The following is an 18,472-nucleotide window of genomic DNA, read 5'->3' as shown; positions in this document are numbered from 1 at the left end:
CAAAACAGAGACAGGGGCAGACCAAACATGCTGGAAACAGCCCCTTGTCACGGCACAGTGCAAACAGGGACCCCTGGAGACTTGAGGCTTCAGGGCCAGGATTCCAGGAACCTGGGCTCATTTTGTAGGATGTTCACCCCAAAGTAGGATGTTCCTGATGCAGCAGGAAGCCCAGGGACTGGGAAAGGGGACAACAAAGGGGATCTGGAGCCACAAAGAGAATGACAGGAGGAAAGGAGCCCCTGACTGAACTCCACAGGGTCACACTAGCTACTGGGATAGCAGAGTGGGGAAAGGATTGGAGCTTCAGAGTCCTATACCTGGGACACTGCTAGGAGTACACAATCGCCTGAGACAACAGCAGGTGAACTCCAGGCAGTGTGAGAAACATGTGCATGGCTAGAGAGTCCACCTGAGGGCAGACACTCAGGACCCCCTCATCAGGAGTCTGTGTGCCACGAGTTTGCTACAGGAGGCCCATGAAATTGCTCTCTGTAAAACTGCACCTAACAGGATGCAGTGCTTCCTCCCACATTAGAAACACGTTTCCAAGAGTGCAATGATTGGCTTCACACTGGCTGAATAAAATGACCACCTGGGGAATTGCCGGCCTGTCTGCACCTGCTCTAATACTCAGGCAAGCTCAGAAGATGCTGTTCAGTGTACAGAATTCTGTTTGACCTGGCGTCCCAACACTTAACAGAAGATCCTGGCCCCACCAGGGAGGAGGCTGGTAGTCCCTGCTATGAGTATACTATGACACACCAGGAGTGAACTGTGGCCAAGGAGCTTTCAGAGGAATGGAGGACAAAGCAGTGGGCTGTCCTATGCATCAGAGGTGCTAGTCCTGTCTGTAAGAGTACACACTGCAAGGTGTACATGGCATGATCTGCCTAAAACATCTTCACAGAAATACTCATACAGTAAGTTACAAGCAAGGGAATCTGAGTTCCCACCAACTGCTAAATCTTTAGAGGCTAGAAAGATTTAGTGAAGAATAGTTAAGCGGCCACCTTGATTAGGAGTCACAGACTACAGGGATGGCTAGTCATGTACCACTGCTCAGCAGCCCAGGAACAAAGGTGGGGAAGCAAGTTTCCCAGGTGGGCACCATGGAACAAAATTCCAAAGACAACCCAGAGTACCCAAGCAAAAAAGTTCCCAGGGTACCCAGCTGGAGCAGAAACTGAGGGATGGAAGATTCTCAGATCCTCTCATGAGCCGGGTAGAAAAGTGTGGGGAACAAAGCCTCATATCTGTCTGGACTCAGGTTGCCTCAGGTCTGTCACTATGCAGCATGAGGAACTGCCTATAAGGAGACTGAGGCCTGGGTCCCCAGAATCAGACCTGCTGTAGTAACCCTAAAATCTCATCATAAGAACCCCAACCTAGCCTTCCCTCTGTGAGACAGGACTAGCCTGGAAGAGGTAGGAGATCAGAGGGCTGCCCTTTAGGCACCACCCCAGGCTGCCCCCCTGGGGTCTCCCTGTGGCAGCACACTGGGGTGGGCTGATTCCCCTCTGCAGTCTCAGGGGCAGTCCCAGACTTGCCTATAATCCCCCAGGAAATACCCTGCTGCTTATTTGAAGAACTAAGCAAAATTCTTTTGGAAATGGCATCTGAGCAGGACAAAGAGCCCTGGTTAGGCTCTTCAACCAGCCCACGCGAATACTTAGCTTCAGCCAGGGAGGTAGGCTGCAGTTTATATTTGGCAAAGGTAGAAAATGGCCAATCAGATCTGAGTTGGGGCTGAAACTCAGCTGCCAGCTAGAAGCCATACCGAAGTATCTCAGGCCAAATTTCTGCCTTTTCTAGGGCTAAGAAGCCCAACTGCGTCTGCCCAGTGTTTCAAGGACACTCCCTAAGCTAGAGGCAGATGGTGGTACATCCAGCTATTCTGTAACCTGATAACCCATCAGCCCAGAGAGATCAAAGCACAGCCATCTCCCTAACACCACCATTCCTCAGAGGCATGGAACTTCCCAAGGAGGATGAAATCAGAGCTCCTAGCTAGGAACTTCAGTACCTGAGTGGGTGTCAGGATCACCTAGAGGCTTACCATGAAGAGAGATTCCAGAGCCAACCTTAGTCTTAGGAATCTGTCCCTCTCCAGGTGGTACTCTGGAATCTTTACACCAGGTTCCCATGGTCCTGTAATGCTTGGCTATATCTAGAAACCAAGGTGGGATGACATGTGATGCCCTCAATGTGTCCTTCCGGTGCCTATATGAAATGCCTGGTGTCTTCCTATCTGCTGCTGCCACTTTTGAAACCCAGGAGTCCAGGCGTCCTCAACCTCTGTCATCTGGCCATGCCCCTACTCCACATCTGCAGGTCACTGGTAGGCCTCATGTGATGACAGTCTACCTGGGGCTGAGGGGCAGAGAACTATGTGATTTACAGTGCCTTTTCAAAAAGGAGTCATGAGTTGACTTGGCATTTTGGTAATCCTAATACTACCCAAGTTATGTTGCCATTAACAGGAGGCAAAGACTCAACAAGGCAAAGAGGCCTGACTTTGGGAGTTTTGGGGGGCAGGGGTATCTGTTTTCTTAAATGCTACACAGTCTGCTCACTCAGAAAATCCTCAGGCAGACATCTTGCAGCCAGCTGCCTGCCTATGGAAAGTGAAGTCCTTGACACCAACTGGAGAAAGAGGGCAGAAGATCAAATCGAGACTCTGCCATTTAGAGGTTATTTGACCTTGGATAAGTCCTTAACCATCTTCAGTTTGTTTTCTTCATTTGGAAAACAAGAAGTATCCATTTCCTAGGACTGACTGTGGGTTAAGCTCACACAGGTACTCTTTCAGCGCCTGACAGCCAGACCCAAGGGAACTATACAGGCTCTGTCTGGAAGTTTCTTCCCTAAGTGTCCAGCTCACTGTTCCCTTACATGGGGAAGTTGCCCCTATCACCCCCACCGATTAAGCCCTCTGAGTCTGGACTTTCACTGCCATCAGGATTTGCACTTCAACTGCAATTACACATTCACCTGTGAGACAATTTATTCTCTCTCCCACTACGGTTTTGCTCACCATGACACCCCCCAGTCTACCACTGTGCCTGATGAGTGATGGGCCCCTCCCCTTGAAGCCAGGCCACCAGAGCTCCTACTACAACCCTGGCTCCTCAGTTAACCATTCAGGAACTCCTAATTCCAGCCCCTACAACAGCAAAATTGGTGCACTACCCTAATAGGGCTCTCTTAGACCTGCTGGAGCCTTGTAGACCAATAGCTGCCTGTTTCCCACTGTCTGGAACTAACCCTTGTGCCTCTCCAGATTTCTCATAGTAACACCTTCTCAGTTTTGTAAGCAAACCAAAGTCATTTGCCAACTATTTTCTCCCATTAATCTCACAATGCATTTGCTATTTTCCCTCTATAATGACTCATTTAGCAGTAGCAAAGCAATTAGGCAGACCACAGAATATTGATTTTTTAAGTGGGAGAAATGTCAGCATAAACATAATTTCATGTCTGTCTTGGGCCATGTCTTGCTACAAGATGGGGTAGACCCTAGGTGGCTGGATCTGTTATCATGATTCTGTGGTCTCAAAAGAAAGCTTAAAAGCATGGAATGTATGGCTTTGTGATAAAAGGTTGATATGATAGAAGTATCATATGACATACACAATTCCACGCATACTACAGAACCCCAGGTGGTAGGTAGGCACCACAAACATGATACAGATTCAGAGGTCAGGTGACCTGTTTCAGATCATACAATACAGGAAATGAGTGAGTCAAGTTCACACTTAAATCCATTTCAGCAGAGCAGAATTCCCCTTATCAAGGAGCCCCCATGCAGTTTGCTCTCTATGGAACCAGGATGAAGTACCATTTGGGCAATGTGGTCCCTTTTATGGTACATGATACAAGGGGACCCATGGAGATGCTCAAGAAGTAAAACAGCTGGCCCAAGTCCCAAAATCACACCTCAGTGCCACCTCCAAGTTTGGGAGAACAGGTTTACCATGCCCTAGACTTGGCCACTGACTTTCTGAGAAAGACAAGCCAGTGGGAGTCCCCATTATCTTCTCTTCTGCCCTGTGCACAACCACCACTTTCTGATGCACTCGTTAGTGGCACAAGAAAGCCACTAAGGAGTAATGCATTGAAGCAACTTATTTCCTTTGCTACCCTGAGCTGTTTAGGTGACAGAATTCCCTCATTCCAAGTATTAACATGTGCAACAATGTGGTGTTTCTATAGAACTCCATTAGAAATAGTCCTATTGATGCTTTGGACAATGAGTGGGGAACCGTAGGGAAGAAAGCAAAAGATTTTCAAGAGCAGCCAGGGCTTTCCCCAATGTCAATGATATTTCAGGGGCATGACAGGAGGGAAAAACCAGACACCAGAGGGCATGATGACTTTAATGAAACACCATAAAAGTAACTTGGAACTCTCAAACAGGAATCACTCTCAGGTTACCCTTGATCTTGACATGCCCAGAAACCCCGAGGAACTGGGTGAGAAGAAAGTGCCCAAGTAGATATACCTCCCTGCCCTTCACTCTTTCCTGAAAACTGAGTCTTACTCCTCCTTCCTTCTGGGGATGAACTGTGCCCTTCCAGCTACCAGAAGGCTGTCCCCACCACAGCTGACCACACTTCAGTTTGTAAGACCACAGAAAGCAGATAGAACCCCAAATAAGGACCCCATTTGTGGATCCTGGAAAGGAGGATATGGCTACCAACCTGGTCCATTAGGATACTATCAGAGTACGTGGATGCCACACTCATGCACCTGTTGCAACATAGGGCCCTCTTCTCTAGTTGTGGGGTTGGGGTGGGGCATGCCTTGAAAGGCTGAGGAGTCCAGGCACGTTGGCTCCCCTGGAAAAGCATCAGCAAACCTATCCATGGCAGATCCATCCATAATGGCACAGATTTTGCTCCCAGCAAGGACAGAGCTTTATTAATTATTCAGAGGACAGTGCAATTATGCAAATCTGTGGGCAGCCTCTGCCCAACTAGTGTCTTCTACAGAGGGAGTCTAAAGGGGATGGGAGACCCAGAGCCCAAGCTGCTGGGTACCAGGAAACCAGTCAACCTATAAAAGGGACAATTAACCCACCATATTCTGGCTCAGACCAGTTCCTGGCAGATCATGCCTCCCCTCCCCCCCTTGAAGACCAGTACCAGAAAACGATTCTGAGGACAGAATTTTCTAAAAATACACTCCTGGCTACTTGAGCTAACAATGCCATTATTCAAGGCTTACTCCTGTAGGTCCTGAAGGCAGGGAACGCTTCCAAAGTCTTCTCTTAAAAAACATGTTTCTGAGAAAAGGAACACCTCAACTTAATGTTTATCAAATGATGTTCTCCAGAACACTCCTGCTCTGCAGATATCAACAGCTGCTCCTGAGGTGGGAGGGACAGGAAGCCCTAGATTAAACAAACTGAAACTGGTTTCTTTACTGCAGGACCTTCCAGAGCTTTTAATCTCCTGGAGTAAGGATGCAAAAGGCATTTAAGCACACCACCCCTTTGAAGTACAACATTTAGTCTCACCACCAGGAATCTTTGGAACTGATTTTGAGAACCACTAGATCCACTACTTCCTTGACCTGTTTGAACCATACTTCCTTCTTCCGCAGTACATGGCAGAACAGCAGCCCTGGCACTGCTACAGCCGTCAACCAGAAAATCACATCAACATCTGACCAGGGAAGAAGGTGTAGAATGCTAACTACACGCAGCATTTTCTCTTCTCAACTCCTGATACCTCACCCAGCATCAAGAATCCAAAAGTAACCACTGTTCATCTACTCGGTCAAAAAGAAAGGAAATGTGGGAACCCATAACTCTAGAAGAGCCCACAGGAAACAGTTGAGAGCAACTGACAAGCTCCCAATAGAAGGAGCAGTCACTGGGCTGATCCCTGCCATCACATCCTGGGGTCCCCAGCTACTGTGGGTCCACCTCCACCATCATTCCACCACCTCAGGACTTTGGCACCATAGCACCTTCGGGTAGAGCCCCTGGTGTCCCTGGGATACTCTTCCAAACCCTTCTGGTGGCTGCTATGTTCTCATGTGGGGAACAGTGAAACATTCTAGAGAGACATGGTACAAATTCTGTCTACAGGTAAGTGACTCATCTTTCAAACCTCAGTTTGTTCATCTGCAAAATAGGCAGACAACAGGACAGGCCCAGGAATCAGACTTTTGGGGTTTGAATCCCAGCTCTGACCACATCAATAAGCAGGGAATGCGCTGTCACAGAGGTCAAGTATCTTCATCTCAGCTAACTGCTGAAGACAGGGCTGGGTCTACAGTACATGCTCGGCCATGTTAGCTACTAGAGAGAGACCTAGCTTGGATCCACACAGACCTAGGACTCTAAATCCATTGTGATGCTAATCCCAGATAACCAGTTTTACTCTCTGAGGCCAGTTTCCTCATCTGTAAAGCAGTCCAGAGGATCACAAACAATGTACATACAGCACAAATGCCTGGGCCACAAGTGCTTTGCGAATAGTAGCCAGTTTATTGTCCTTATTGACAGAACATGCAGAATGCAGGATGCGAGCAGAGAACATGCTTGAGTACCTGATGGCAAGGATTTTATGAATAAAGCCAGCCTGGTAGGTTCTGACCCCAGCTCTCCTCCTTAGGAAATTCAGGCCTGGGCATGATGCTTAGTCTCTTTGGGATGCCCTCTCCTCTTTGTAAAGTGTGGCAGCAACAGCACCTGCCATCCACATTGCTGCTGTGAGGGTAAGGTGAGGAAATGCACATTGGGCACAGCCCAGCCCACCCTCAGTGGCCACTCTAGGGCAGTGGGTGGTACTATTAGGAAAACCAAGAGAAACCTGCCCAGGAAGGCAACAAGATGACAGAATCTGCATCCTGCCCCACTACAATGGCTCCATTCTAAAACAGCTCCGGGAGCTTCATGATCTGAATGCAGTAAACTCAAGCCCAGGAAAGACTCTGCACACTGCCCTGTGCCAGCCTGTTTTCCCTGCAGGAATTCAGGGCCTGAGACATCAGGTTCTAGTTTTGCCTTCTTGAGACAAGGATTCTGAGGGTCTGAGGGAAGTATCTGGTGGAGCTGAGCCCTGGACCAGCTGACAGATTGACGCCCCACACATGGCATTATGACGGGTGGGTCAATGGGCAGCCATGGATTCAAATTCCAGTTCCTGCCTCACGGGCCCAGATTCCTGGTCCTCCCACCCCTATCCTCAGCCCACATCCTTAGCAGGTGCCTGGCCTCAGTAGGAGTACAATTCATCCCATTTGGTCTGGCCTCTTCACTGACAGCCTCTGTTGTCTCCCTCCTAGCTATACGAGAAGTCCCCTACCAGTTGGGGGCCAAAGACCCCTGGTCAAGCCCTGAAACACTCACCTATCTGGTTTTAGGGGTAGTGAGTCAATGGACTAGGCCTTGTGTAACATTACTGATACTTGCTTGGCCCCTGGTAAATGACCTCACTCTTTTGAACCTCAGCTTCTCCACCTATAACCAGGGAGTCAGCAAGGAGAGTGGGCCTTAATGACACAGGTGGGCTAAGTATTGGAACAGTAGTTAGGATACAAGTTCTAGTTCCAGGTCTGTCCCACACGCAAATTCAGATAAGCATCTCAATGCCCTGCCCACTCCGAGTATCCTCAGAAAACGCAGGGCACTGATGTGAAGGAGCCTATCAAACAGGAGCTATTGACAAGAGGAGACAGGGCTCCTGCTACTTGGAAAAGGAAAAAGAAAGGTTTACTTCAAAGAGCATCTTAACCTTAGAAATAAAGGCTATCTCAGCTTTAAAAGTAAAAGGTGTGATTAGGTAAAGGTGAGATCTCAGGCCCTGTTGAGGAGGATGAACAGAGGGTGTCTCCTAAAGGGTGATGCTAGGCTATTAACATAATGGGGTTAAAATCTACATCTGTGAAATGACAAACAAAAACTAATTTACTATGAGGAATCAATAAAAACACTGCATGGGAAGTCCTTACACAAGCTGCTGGCACACAGCTGAACACAATTCTTGCCCCTCTGCAAGAACAACAAACTTTGGGAAACCACAATTACCCTACCCAGAAAGAGTAATTCAAAATGCCTGGGGTGGGGCCCAAGAACCTGCATTTGGTGAGATGTTCCATGCAATCCCTGGCCCTATAGGTCCTCCCTTGCCCTGGGCTTCTAAAATAAGAGTGGAGTTTTAGGCACAACCAATTCTATTTCCAGGTGTAACCTCGGGAAGTTGGAAGGAAGGAAAGAAAGCGTGAAGGGGATAAGGAACAGAGGAGGTGGGACTAGGAACAATCTATTAATCAATCTCCTCCCCAGTCAGAAACAGTAATTGTTGAAGCGCACACATTCTTCACGTGCTAACAATCTGCAGCTGCAATACTACGCTTTGATTATGAATGTCAAAAAGACACAGTATGAAATTAACTTCCCGTTAGTCAGTGGGCACAGGGAGACGCTACACTAATTCACTGCCCTCAGTATGAAAACTCCCCACGACAATGTCGCATCAAATTAGTGCCCATGCTACCCCAGTGCCATCTATATCTCTGCCAATGTACTCTTTTACAGTCTAGCTGAACTTGCGAACAAGGGCCTGGCTTGGGTCTGGGTGATAAAAAGTAGAAGATGCTATCAGTGGTTAACTGGCTGGGGAGAGTATGTGGCAACTCCGGAACTGGAGCTGCAGAAGGACCCACACTCCCCAAGGGGTTGCCCATTGGGAAAGGCAGGTAGAAGAGGTCAAGAGCAATGCACCCTATAAGATGTCAGATGCAGGGAAATGGCAGTTGGAAAAGGGGGACTCAGAGCTCCATGGCTCTTTAACCCTCAGTTGGCAGTAAAGCCAGGACTGCAACTCCTGCACTCTCTGTTCTAGCCTGCTCTGCAGTAGTCAAGGGACCCACACGGGGTAATGGAAAGGGTAGCAGAAGGAGGAGGTGGCAAAGGCCTACTCAGGTTGCCTCTGAGGTAAGCTCTAAAGGGCAGGGCCTTGAGGATGCCTATCCCTCTTAGGAAACCTAGGCACATTCGCTGGCAAACTCAGAGCACCTCCTCTGTGCAGGACACGATGTGCTCTATTAATGTCTCCAACCAGCCCTCCACCAGGCACTGTCATCCACTGTGGTCTGATAAGGGGACAAGCCCAAGAGCAGAACGTTCAGGCCTTCTGACCAGGCACAGGGAAGGGAAAAAGGGAGGCCTTGTTTTTGGCATGTCCCCAGGATCAAGCCTAACCTCTAGCCTTGTGGTCACTTCTTACTATCCTCCAAGAATGCACATGAAATTCTCAGGCATGGTATTAGGGACACTTGCAGAGGGGCATGGATCCTGTCTCCCCTTCCTTCTCCTGACCCCTACTTTAGTACTGGCCTGCTGCAAGCAGGACATCAGCTGCACAAATGGCAGCTTTTACAAGATGTGATTCCAAATGCCAAGGAAGGGTCTTACATATGCATGTGGAGTGGCATGCAGTGTGGCCTGTGCAAACACAAGTGCACAGTCACATGCCACAGAGGACAGATACCCTCTAACGCAGGAGGAACGGTAACAGGTGCATGGGTGGGGAGGTTTCCGTATCACTACAGTCTCCTCTAACTCTGTAGGTAGGTGGCAGGCAGGATCCTGATGGATAAAAGGAGGTATAGAGAGGACTTATAGCTTGCCATGGTCACAGAGAACAGACAGTAGGCCTGACCAGAGCCCAAAAAAGGGTCCATGCAAGCAAGATCTCCTTTATACATGGTACTTCCACATGGGCCACTGAGAGCAGGCAGCTGGGCCCCTGGTGGAGAATTGGTTGAGGCAGCTTCTAAGGCTCTGTTAGCGGGAAGCCTAAAGCATTCCTTGCAGGCATAACTAGAAAACCCCAGAAGGTCCAGGCCAGGCCTTGAGCATGTTACCTAGCTGCTCTGAGGCCAGAGCAGGCCCCTATACTGCCTCTTACATCCCACCCCCACCTGGGGTGCTGGCCATCCCTCCCTTCCCAGATGGACAGATTATGACCAGAAGACAAGAAGCACCAGAGTGTCTTTGAGCAAGGGGTGCCTTTCCACTCACCCACAGAGGCGTGGCTGACAGCTCAGAGTAGGGAAGAAGCCAGTCATGCCCTGCCACCTCAAGGAGGAGTCACCAAGCTGGCTGGGGGAGTTGGGTGTTTTTCCCCTCTTGCCTTTTCAGTCTTATGATCTCCAGTTTTCTTCTCTGGACTTCTAAAATAGCCATTAATTAGAGCCTAGTAATTAACTTTCTGATTCAAATACTTTGCAAAGGAATTCCTTTAAAGAGTTGATTTGCATATCCTCAGACACAGGGCCTAGAAACAGGCAGGGCTACTTAGGGAGAATGGAAGTGGCCCCACAGTACCCCTGAGGCTCGCACCAGTGCCTGGGCTCTGCAACTGAAGGTGAGAGGGGAGTCAGAGGGCTGCTGTCTTGGAAGTTCTCCCCAAGAAGGCTATCAATTTGTTCATAGAATGGGCCAGCTCAGAGTGTCCATATGCCCAGACAGAAAATGCATACATGCACACAAGCATGCACACAACGGTCTGAATGAAGACACCTGCAAAACAAGAGTATACACACAGAGAAAATACACAAAGACAATAATGGTAGTGAATGCTCACTGAGCATGCAGATTGAGTCATTTGCCCATATTTCATTTACAAAAATAGCTACTTGATATGGTCCAGCCCAACATGTCATATTGGTATGTTCCAAATGTCTTACATGTATTAACTCATTCAAAGTGCACCGACATGTATAATGATATTTACATATCACGTACACACACCCTCACTAGAACAGGTGCATACTTGCAAAACACAAAAAAATGTACGTAGATATAAACACACTTGTTCAAAGCAAGGTGTCTCTAGCTTCTGAGACCCCAGCCTGAGACTGATCACATTCTCACTAGCTAATTTCCACCATTCCTAAAAATATTGCTCAGATCTCTGAAAAGTACATGAGGGAGCCGCAGATATAAAAGGAGGGCAATAAAAATGAGAAAGCAAAAATAAATTGGTTCTTCTATGCGCGCAGGTCATGTTTGGTGGCTTTCCTCTCCCGCCTTGGATGTAAAGGCTCAGAATCCTGTGCTCACATGTGTGGCTCTGGTCTGTCCTGTCCCTGGAGGTACCTGGGGGCTCCAGGTAAGATGGTGAAGTCTGGAGGCGATCTGGACATATGGCCCGGTCTTTGTGGAAAAGGTAAGGAATCTCAAAGACACCTCCATGTCCTTGACTGCATGCCTCATTGTCCCTGAACGTAATGGCCCTTTCATTGCCTGTCTACCTACCCTGTACCCTCTTCAAAGCACTATGTAAAGATAATGTTTCCCTGTAACAACTATGAGATTAAGAAATGAATCTAATTCCCTTATGGAAGAAAGGGAAAAAGCCAGGTAAGTACTCCTTGCAGGTAGCTTTAAATTCCTGTCCTACCTCTAGGAAGGCAGTTGCCTGTTAACATGTGTAGGTGTAGGTGTAGGTGTAGGTGAATCCTAATGCCTCTTAGCTCTGAGGAAGGCCCAGCTGGGCAACCAAAAGTCCCATGATGGGCTTGTCGGAATGCTCAGCAGGCAAAGGGCAGGAAGAGACAAGTCCCAGAAGCAGTAGCACCACTGATCATTAATCTCAGGGAAGCAATATTCAATCCCTAACATGCCAATAATGAAGAAATGCCATCTTTCTGCCTATCCAAACGTCAAAGACTATTTTAATGATGATAATGTTTTAAACGGTGTACAAAAATGCATACTCTCAAAAATCATTAGGGGTGTAGAAACTATCATTGCTCTTAAACTTCTGGTAAGAAACATCTATCAAAAATCTGAAACTCTATATTCTTTACCTTAGTAATTCCATTTCTAAGATTTTAACCTATGGGGAAAAAATCAGATGTACATAAAGATGAATATACAGATATAAATCTCCAGATAATTTTTCATAAAGAAAACCTAAACATAACCTAAATGCCTAATGCTTAAAAACAAAGATAACCCAAAAGATGGAACAATGAACTTTTCCAATAGATTTTTAAAATGCAAAAAGATTTGCTTTCTCAGGTGTAGACAGGAATATAAGTCACTTTGCTGTTATGCCTTTTGTTCAAAGTTTACAATGATCTGTAGAGTTTAATTCACTTTACCATGCACCTATTACTGCTTTTTATTTTTATTTTCTGGTGAAACTTGGGAGTGAATCTAGAGACTTTACATTGAGCTACATCCCAGCCCCTTTTTATTTTTATTTTAAGGCAGGGTCTTGCTAAATTACTAAGTTGTCCAGATGGAACAAATTTAGACTTACTTTTCTCCCACTCCATTTCCCAGATATCACTGCTCTTAAGCTTTAGAATGGTACTGCATGATTGCTTATTATTCCCACACTGTAAGAAGAACTGATTTATCTCAATCGATATTAAATTACATTTACTGAAAATCTACAACATGTTAGGCTAGCCTCTTTCTTTTCCCTTTTTTTTGTTTCAGGAATCGAACTCAGGACCTTGAACTTGCCAGGTAGGTGATGTGACATTGAGCTGTATCCCCTGGCCCCAGCCTAGCCTCTTTTATGCCTTACTTTTTGTTTAGTAAAATTTTAGGAACATTTAAAAAATGAGTAAGGCCCAACATTAAATTGTAAGAAAATAGCACTGAGGGGCTGGGGATTTAGCTCAGTGGCATAAGCGCCTGCCTTGCAAGCAGGCAGTCGTGAGTTCGATTCCTGGTACCGATAAAAACGAAAAAGAAAAAAAAAAAAGAAAATAGCACGGACCAGGATGGATACTTAAAATTAATGTGCTGAATACATTAGCATTAATGTCTCCCAAAACACTGTTATCATCATTCCCATCTTGCAGAAGTGCAAACAGAGGCTCAGAAAGCTTATGTGACTTGCCCTAGCAGTGTCTGACTTCAAACCCAAAGGTCACACACTCCCAGTACTCCCAATGACTCCCTAAACTGCAATATCATCTTGCCTTTACCATGCTTCACACATTATCCCAAGGGAATGCAGAAAGGATCAGACCTTCTCTGTCCACAGTAGGAGAGGAAAAGTGGGCATGAAATCAGATCTGAGTACACAGCCCCTCCTGAATCTCCTGTCTGTGAAAAAAGTAGAACAGATTCTACCTTCATTTTCCCTATCCCTTTCCCCACCTTCCTCTCTCCCTTCTTCCAGGAAATGTCTCACCCTAGGGAAGAATTTATTCCTACCTACTTAGTTCCAGTTGAGAGTTCTAGGAAGCCCTTACCTCAGTTCCCAAGTATCTCCCTCATCCCTAGTCCTGCACCCTCTGGAATCCCACCACTAGTAACTTTCGTATATCCATTTCTAACAACACACACTTTCTTGGAATGGGGAATGCATCTCTAAATCCACACACTCCAGCCTTGCTTACCTGTACTTAGGTGCCTGCTTTGATGAGCTAAGCTTTACATGACGGCAACTAGCAAGAATCAGAAGAGGGACACTACCACTACAAGGGTTAGAGACCAACAGACAAGACAGAGGAAACACACTCTCAGTACTTTCGGAAGACCAGGAATCACTCAGGAACAGTAACAGGAGAAAAAAGGAGATGAGGAAAGCACAGTATTGCCAGCTGACCCTCCTAGCACCTCAGAAAGAGTAATAAATGAATGACTTGGAAATCATCTTCTGGGAAGGCAGAACCACCACATCCTGTATCGCTTTTACCAACATTAAAACAGCCCTGTAACTGAAGCGGCAACATTTCAGCTCGCACAGCAAAAATGCTTTTGCCAGCACACCTTTCACCTGCAAGGCTCTCTGAGCAGCATTCATTTCTGCGATCCAGAGAAATGATTACCTATCCTTGGTACTTACTGCCAAGCCTCCAAAGAGGAAATGAACGTCTAAGTGGCCTAGGAATTGTGTAGACCTGCTGGGAATCTCCCCGCAAAGCCGTTTTCTGGAGAGTAAGTATAAAGGCTCAGATCTGTCCTATAGAAAGTGCTGGCCCCCAGTTCCAACTAGACAGCAGAGGCCCCACCTGAGGCTTCCTTTCTCAGGGAACCCAAAGAACCCAGCACAGAACCAACTGGTTTTCAACCTCCACATGAGAGAATTCAAAGCACAAAAAAGAACCTTCCAACACAGCAATTTGCAGAACATACAGACAGCATGCAACAAAGCGTCTTCAGCAGCCATATAAACCACCCAGATCCATCCAAAGTCTGACTCAAGTGGCCACCCCAGAATGCCCTGCTGGACTGTTCATCTACACGGGAGAGCCACCAGCACCAGGACTCACATGGGCCACCAGAGAAGACTCCACCTCACTCTTCGTTCCTGTTCCCATCTACTTTCCGAGACTGGCACCTACTCCAGCCCCAGCAAGAGACATGGTAGCCGGTGGTGGTGGTGGTGGGGGGGGGGGTCCCATGTAGCCAGGATTCAACCCCTCCTTGCTACTAAAGCCAAGCCAAAAGCAGCCAGTTCCCTCCTCCCAGCCTTCAACAGCACAACCACCCACCTGAGAGTAGGAGGAGGCTCCTCTCTACTCACCCAGGTTTGACCACGAGTTTCGGTGGGGAAGGTAGACAACACCCTAGTTGGTTTTCTCACTCAACTCCACATAGGAGGACTCCAGGGACTGCCCCAGAGAAACACCTGCTCATCCATCCTAGCAGCAGCTGGAGAATCTATTCCTAAGCAAAGGAATAAATCAGGAGCCCCCAGTCCTGGCAAAAGCCTTTTCGGGTTCAAGGTTGGTAAGAGGGATTTCAAACCCAGTCTCTCTGCTCATGCATGGGGAATCTGGGCATCCTTCCTGAGCCAGAGAAGCCATCAAGCCAGATTTTGTTTATAGAAAATTAGAAAGACAATTCCACACCACTGCCAGTGATATTTAGCTCCAACCACCACCATTTACCACGGGTTCCAGAAACAGCCATACAGTTCACGCCCAACCCCCACTCTGCACCCCCTTAGCATGTAGCAAGGCTGACCTGAGGCCAGGCAGGGCTGGTCGCGCATGAGGTCATCTTGGCCATTCCCCGACCCTCAGCCAGGGTTGCCAGCCAAGTGCTCGCCAGGGCCAACTTGCCTGCCGGCAGCCGGCTTTCCTAGCAGGCTTCTGACGCTGGCTCCCCACTGGAGGGAGGTAAACATAACATGCATGCTGCTTCTCCCGGGAGGGCAGACATACTCAGAGGCCGGACTGCCTGCTCTCTCTCCTGCTCCCGGACAACCACCACATGCACACAAAACGGGGTACGTACACAAGCCCCCGCATGCGGGTGCATAGGGTCCTGACCCCCGCCAAGGAAAGCGCAGAGAAGGGCATGTTCCTGGGACAGAGAGCTGAAGGTGGGGCCGAGAGGAGGGAGGAAGGCAGCAAACCGGGTGGCCTGCCGCCCAGACAATAACAAAGATGGGAAGCGAGATTTTCAAAGACGCAGTGGCTGCACCCAGCGCTGAGCTCTGGCTTGGCTGCATCTTCCTGCCAGGGCACGCCTGGTCCCCTGGGGCACCATGGCCATCAGAGAAAGGCCAAGGGTCCTGCCTTGGGCTGGGCTTGGCAGCTGGGGCAGGAAGCCAGCTGCAGCCAGTGGTGAGGACGCACTGAAGAGAACAGTTCCAGGCAGATGAAAATTAAAGGTCCAGCAATTCTGCGGGCATGTGGGAAGGGTACTCTTCATCAAAGATGCTGCGGGGTGGGGGGCTATTACTATTAGTTAAATAGTCACTCAACCTTGGGCAGGAGTTAGGCTACAACTTGTACTTCTTTACCTGCTGGAACCAAGGAGGAAGGGACGGACATTTTCATTCTACCTATGCCTTCCCTACAGGGAGTGCCAACTCGCCGATTGTACACAGACACTGCCCTGTGAAGGCAGATGCCAGCAGCCTGAGATGCTGGGGCTGAATGCTAAAAAGGCTCCTTGGTGCCTGCCCGTTCTTTCACCTCCATCAGCTGGGAAGGGATGCGTTCTAACTAGCACAGAAATCCATCACCGTGCCTGTGCCTAAGTGGAAAGGTGCCTGTGGCTGGCACCCTCCCAGAGGCTGTGCCTGCCCAGTGCCCCCCTGCACTGACAAGATGACTTGCCCTTGGAAGCTGGAGCCTACTCCTGTTGCCCACGACTCACCAGCAGGCTGAACTAGCCCTCCCTCTCCTACTCTGCCCCACAAGGCACCTCCCCGTGGAATTTCCACACCTGCTCCAGGCTTGCCCAGGAGCAGGAAACAGGGAACAGGAGACACCCCTGGGAGTGGAGAGGTAAGGGAGGGAATGAAGGACGCTCCCTCTTCCCAGCCTCAGCCAAGGACCCTGAACTCGGGGCCTAGGCACTGCCCACTCTGCTTGCCCCAGCCCTCAGCTGAGCACGTGCCCTACTTAGAGCAGATGTGCCCTCTAAGCGGCCCAGCCCCCTGCTCCTCCCCTCCAGATGTTCGTCCTTTTCCTCATCACAGGCGCTGCCAGGTCTCAGCCAAACCCGGCCAAAATGCCTTTTGTATGGGACACCCAGGGGCTCCCCTGGTCAGGGGATGGATCCTGGGAGTAGAGACACCACTTCCGTCCCCAGCCCCGGGCACCGCGCGGCTAGGAAACAATGCCCACCTCGGCTAGGCGAGGCAGGACTTCTCGGCGAGGGCACTTCCCGCGCGGCCTCGCCCCGGGCTTCGGGCACCCGCTCGTCACCTCACCGGCTGGGAGAGGGCAGGGTCCTCCTCTGGTCCCCCCGGTCCGGGGCGGCCCCACAAGTTCCCGGAGGGCAGCGCGGGGTGCCCTCCCGGCGGCGCGCCCCTGCCCGGCTCGGGCTTTGTCCCCTGCGCCCTCGGGGCACATCCTGGGCAGCGCGCGAGGAGGCCAGCGGCGGCGGCGGCGGGCTCACCTCTCATTGTCCGCGGCGGAGGTGGCGGCGGCGGGGGCGGCGCTCCGGAACCCCGGCAGGATGTGGCGGAAGCTGTGGTTGCGGTCCAGCTTGGGCTGGCTCTTGGTGCGCTTGATGGAGCCCTTGAGGCGGCGGCTGAGGAAGCCCTGCGCGCGGGGCGACAAGAGGGGGAAAGGGAGGCGGGGTTAGCGCGGCGGCGGCAGCGGGCCGGGACCCGCGCGGGTCCCGCACCTTCGCTGGGCGGCCGCTCGGCCGAGGGCGGGCCGAGCTCGAGCTCAGGCTCGGCCCTAACAGTTCGCGGCCCGCGCCGCCGCCCGCCCGCCGACCGAGCGCCGACGGCCCGGCCCGCGCAGCGCGGCCCAGCCCACTCCGCGCCGCCCGCCTGCCGACCCGGCCCGCCACGTCGCCCCCGCCCCTAAGCCGCTGTTGCCATGACGACGCCGAGCCGAGCCGAGCCGAGCCGCACCGGCCGCGGCCGAAACCGCCCGACCCCCGGCGCCTGGACTAGCGGGGCGGGAACGAGGGGTGGGGCTGAGGAGGGGCGGGACCCTGGGGGCCCTGGAAGGCCAGCTGCCCCTCACTTCCCCGGCCTTCTTCCATTCGCTGGGAGGAACCACAACTCCCCTCTAGCCCTTCTGGGGAAGGACACCGCGCCTTCCTCCACCTGCGAGGTCGATGCTCCCAGCCTGTCGTGGCTCTGAAAATCAAGCATGTGGTCCTCTGAGGGGTCCACCGACCAGCGCCTAGCAGTACATAGCACATAGAACTCTTAATCTGAGCAGCAGTCGCTGGATTGTCAGGGTGAAGCCTAAAGCCGCTGGACCCCAGCAGGGACAATCACCTTAGGGTCAGGATCCCTAGTGCCCAGTTTAGGGAGGGGCCTGAGGGTCTGAAGGGTTTCCTGGGTATCCCCACGGAGTGCATCAGGGGTTAGGCACCCCATCCAGGCCATGCACCCATTTACCAGTTAAAGCTCCACCACCCCCACCTGAGAGCCCCAGGACTAATACAAGTGCAGGAAGAGACAGAGTTCAAACTTGCAGGCTGCAAGGTGTTCCGTTATGGGTGATGGGGACATAGGAGAGGAAAGGGGTCCATAGGCCACAGCCTGGTCCTGCCCACTGCTTGAGGGAGAGGAAAGTGGGGGAAAACTCCTTGTGGAAGGAGGAGTTTCTGGGAGAGATTCTGGGATTCACCTATCCCCACCTCCATTCTAGGTGATCCAACAACAGAAACAGGATAATAATTTAAAGTTAGTGTTATACATAATCTGAAAAGTACATATCATCCATCATTCAGTAAAAGGCAGTCTTGGCAGCCCTCTCTGGGTCAAGGGGGAGGGTGGTCATTTGTGTTAAGCCATGCCCTATGCTGGATCTGGTCTCCTCTGTGGCCCCAGCACCCTAGACACAATGAGATCAAACACGGGGAGTGTACAGTAAGTAGCATCTCAGGTCATCTGCTCAAACAGAAATCGACAGAAAAATAGTATCTCATATGAAGTAGCCTTGCTGAGAGAGATAAAGTGACTTATTCTGGGACATCCAGTTTCCAGGGCTGCCTACTGTCAAAATTTTTCCTGCGGGACACCTCATCTTTGCCCACCCTCTTTAAACTTTCCCT

At 50.1% G+C, this 18,472-nt stretch overlaps 1 protein-coding gene across 11 annotated transcripts in view; it reads right to left on the bottom strand.

Annotated features, from left to right (window-relative positions):
• The window catches only part of Dab2ip (DAB2 interacting protein), a 178,724-nt gene that overhangs the window by 60,934 nt on the left and 99,318 nt on the right, over window positions 1-18,472 (bottom strand). For 5 of the 11 annotated variants that reach the window (XM_005004048.4, XM_013153405.3, XM_013153406.3 and 2 more), the window contains one exon: window positions 16,850-16,995. The exons of 5 other annotated variants lie outside the window; for them this stretch is intronic. In XM_005004048.4, coding sequence (XP_005004105.1) covers window positions 16,850-16,995 — 146 coding nt within the window. Of the gene's footprint in view, window positions 1-16,575; window positions 16,796-16,849; window positions 16,996-18,472 lie in introns of those variants that run through there. One more of the 11 variants, XM_023565482.2, reaches the window with a different exon arrangement.

This window comes from Cavia porcellus, unplaced genomic scaffold, assembly GCF_034190915.1.
Source record: "Cavia porcellus strain 051 isolate PalLab524CR breed Dunkin Hartley unplaced genomic scaffold, mCavPor4.1 scaffold_1, whole genome shotgun sequence".
In the NCBI taxonomy this organism is placed as follows: domain Eukaryota; kingdom Metazoa; phylum Chordata; class Mammalia; order Rodentia; family Caviidae; genus Cavia; species Cavia porcellus.
This window is presented reverse-complemented; position numbering and strand designations above follow the sequence as displayed.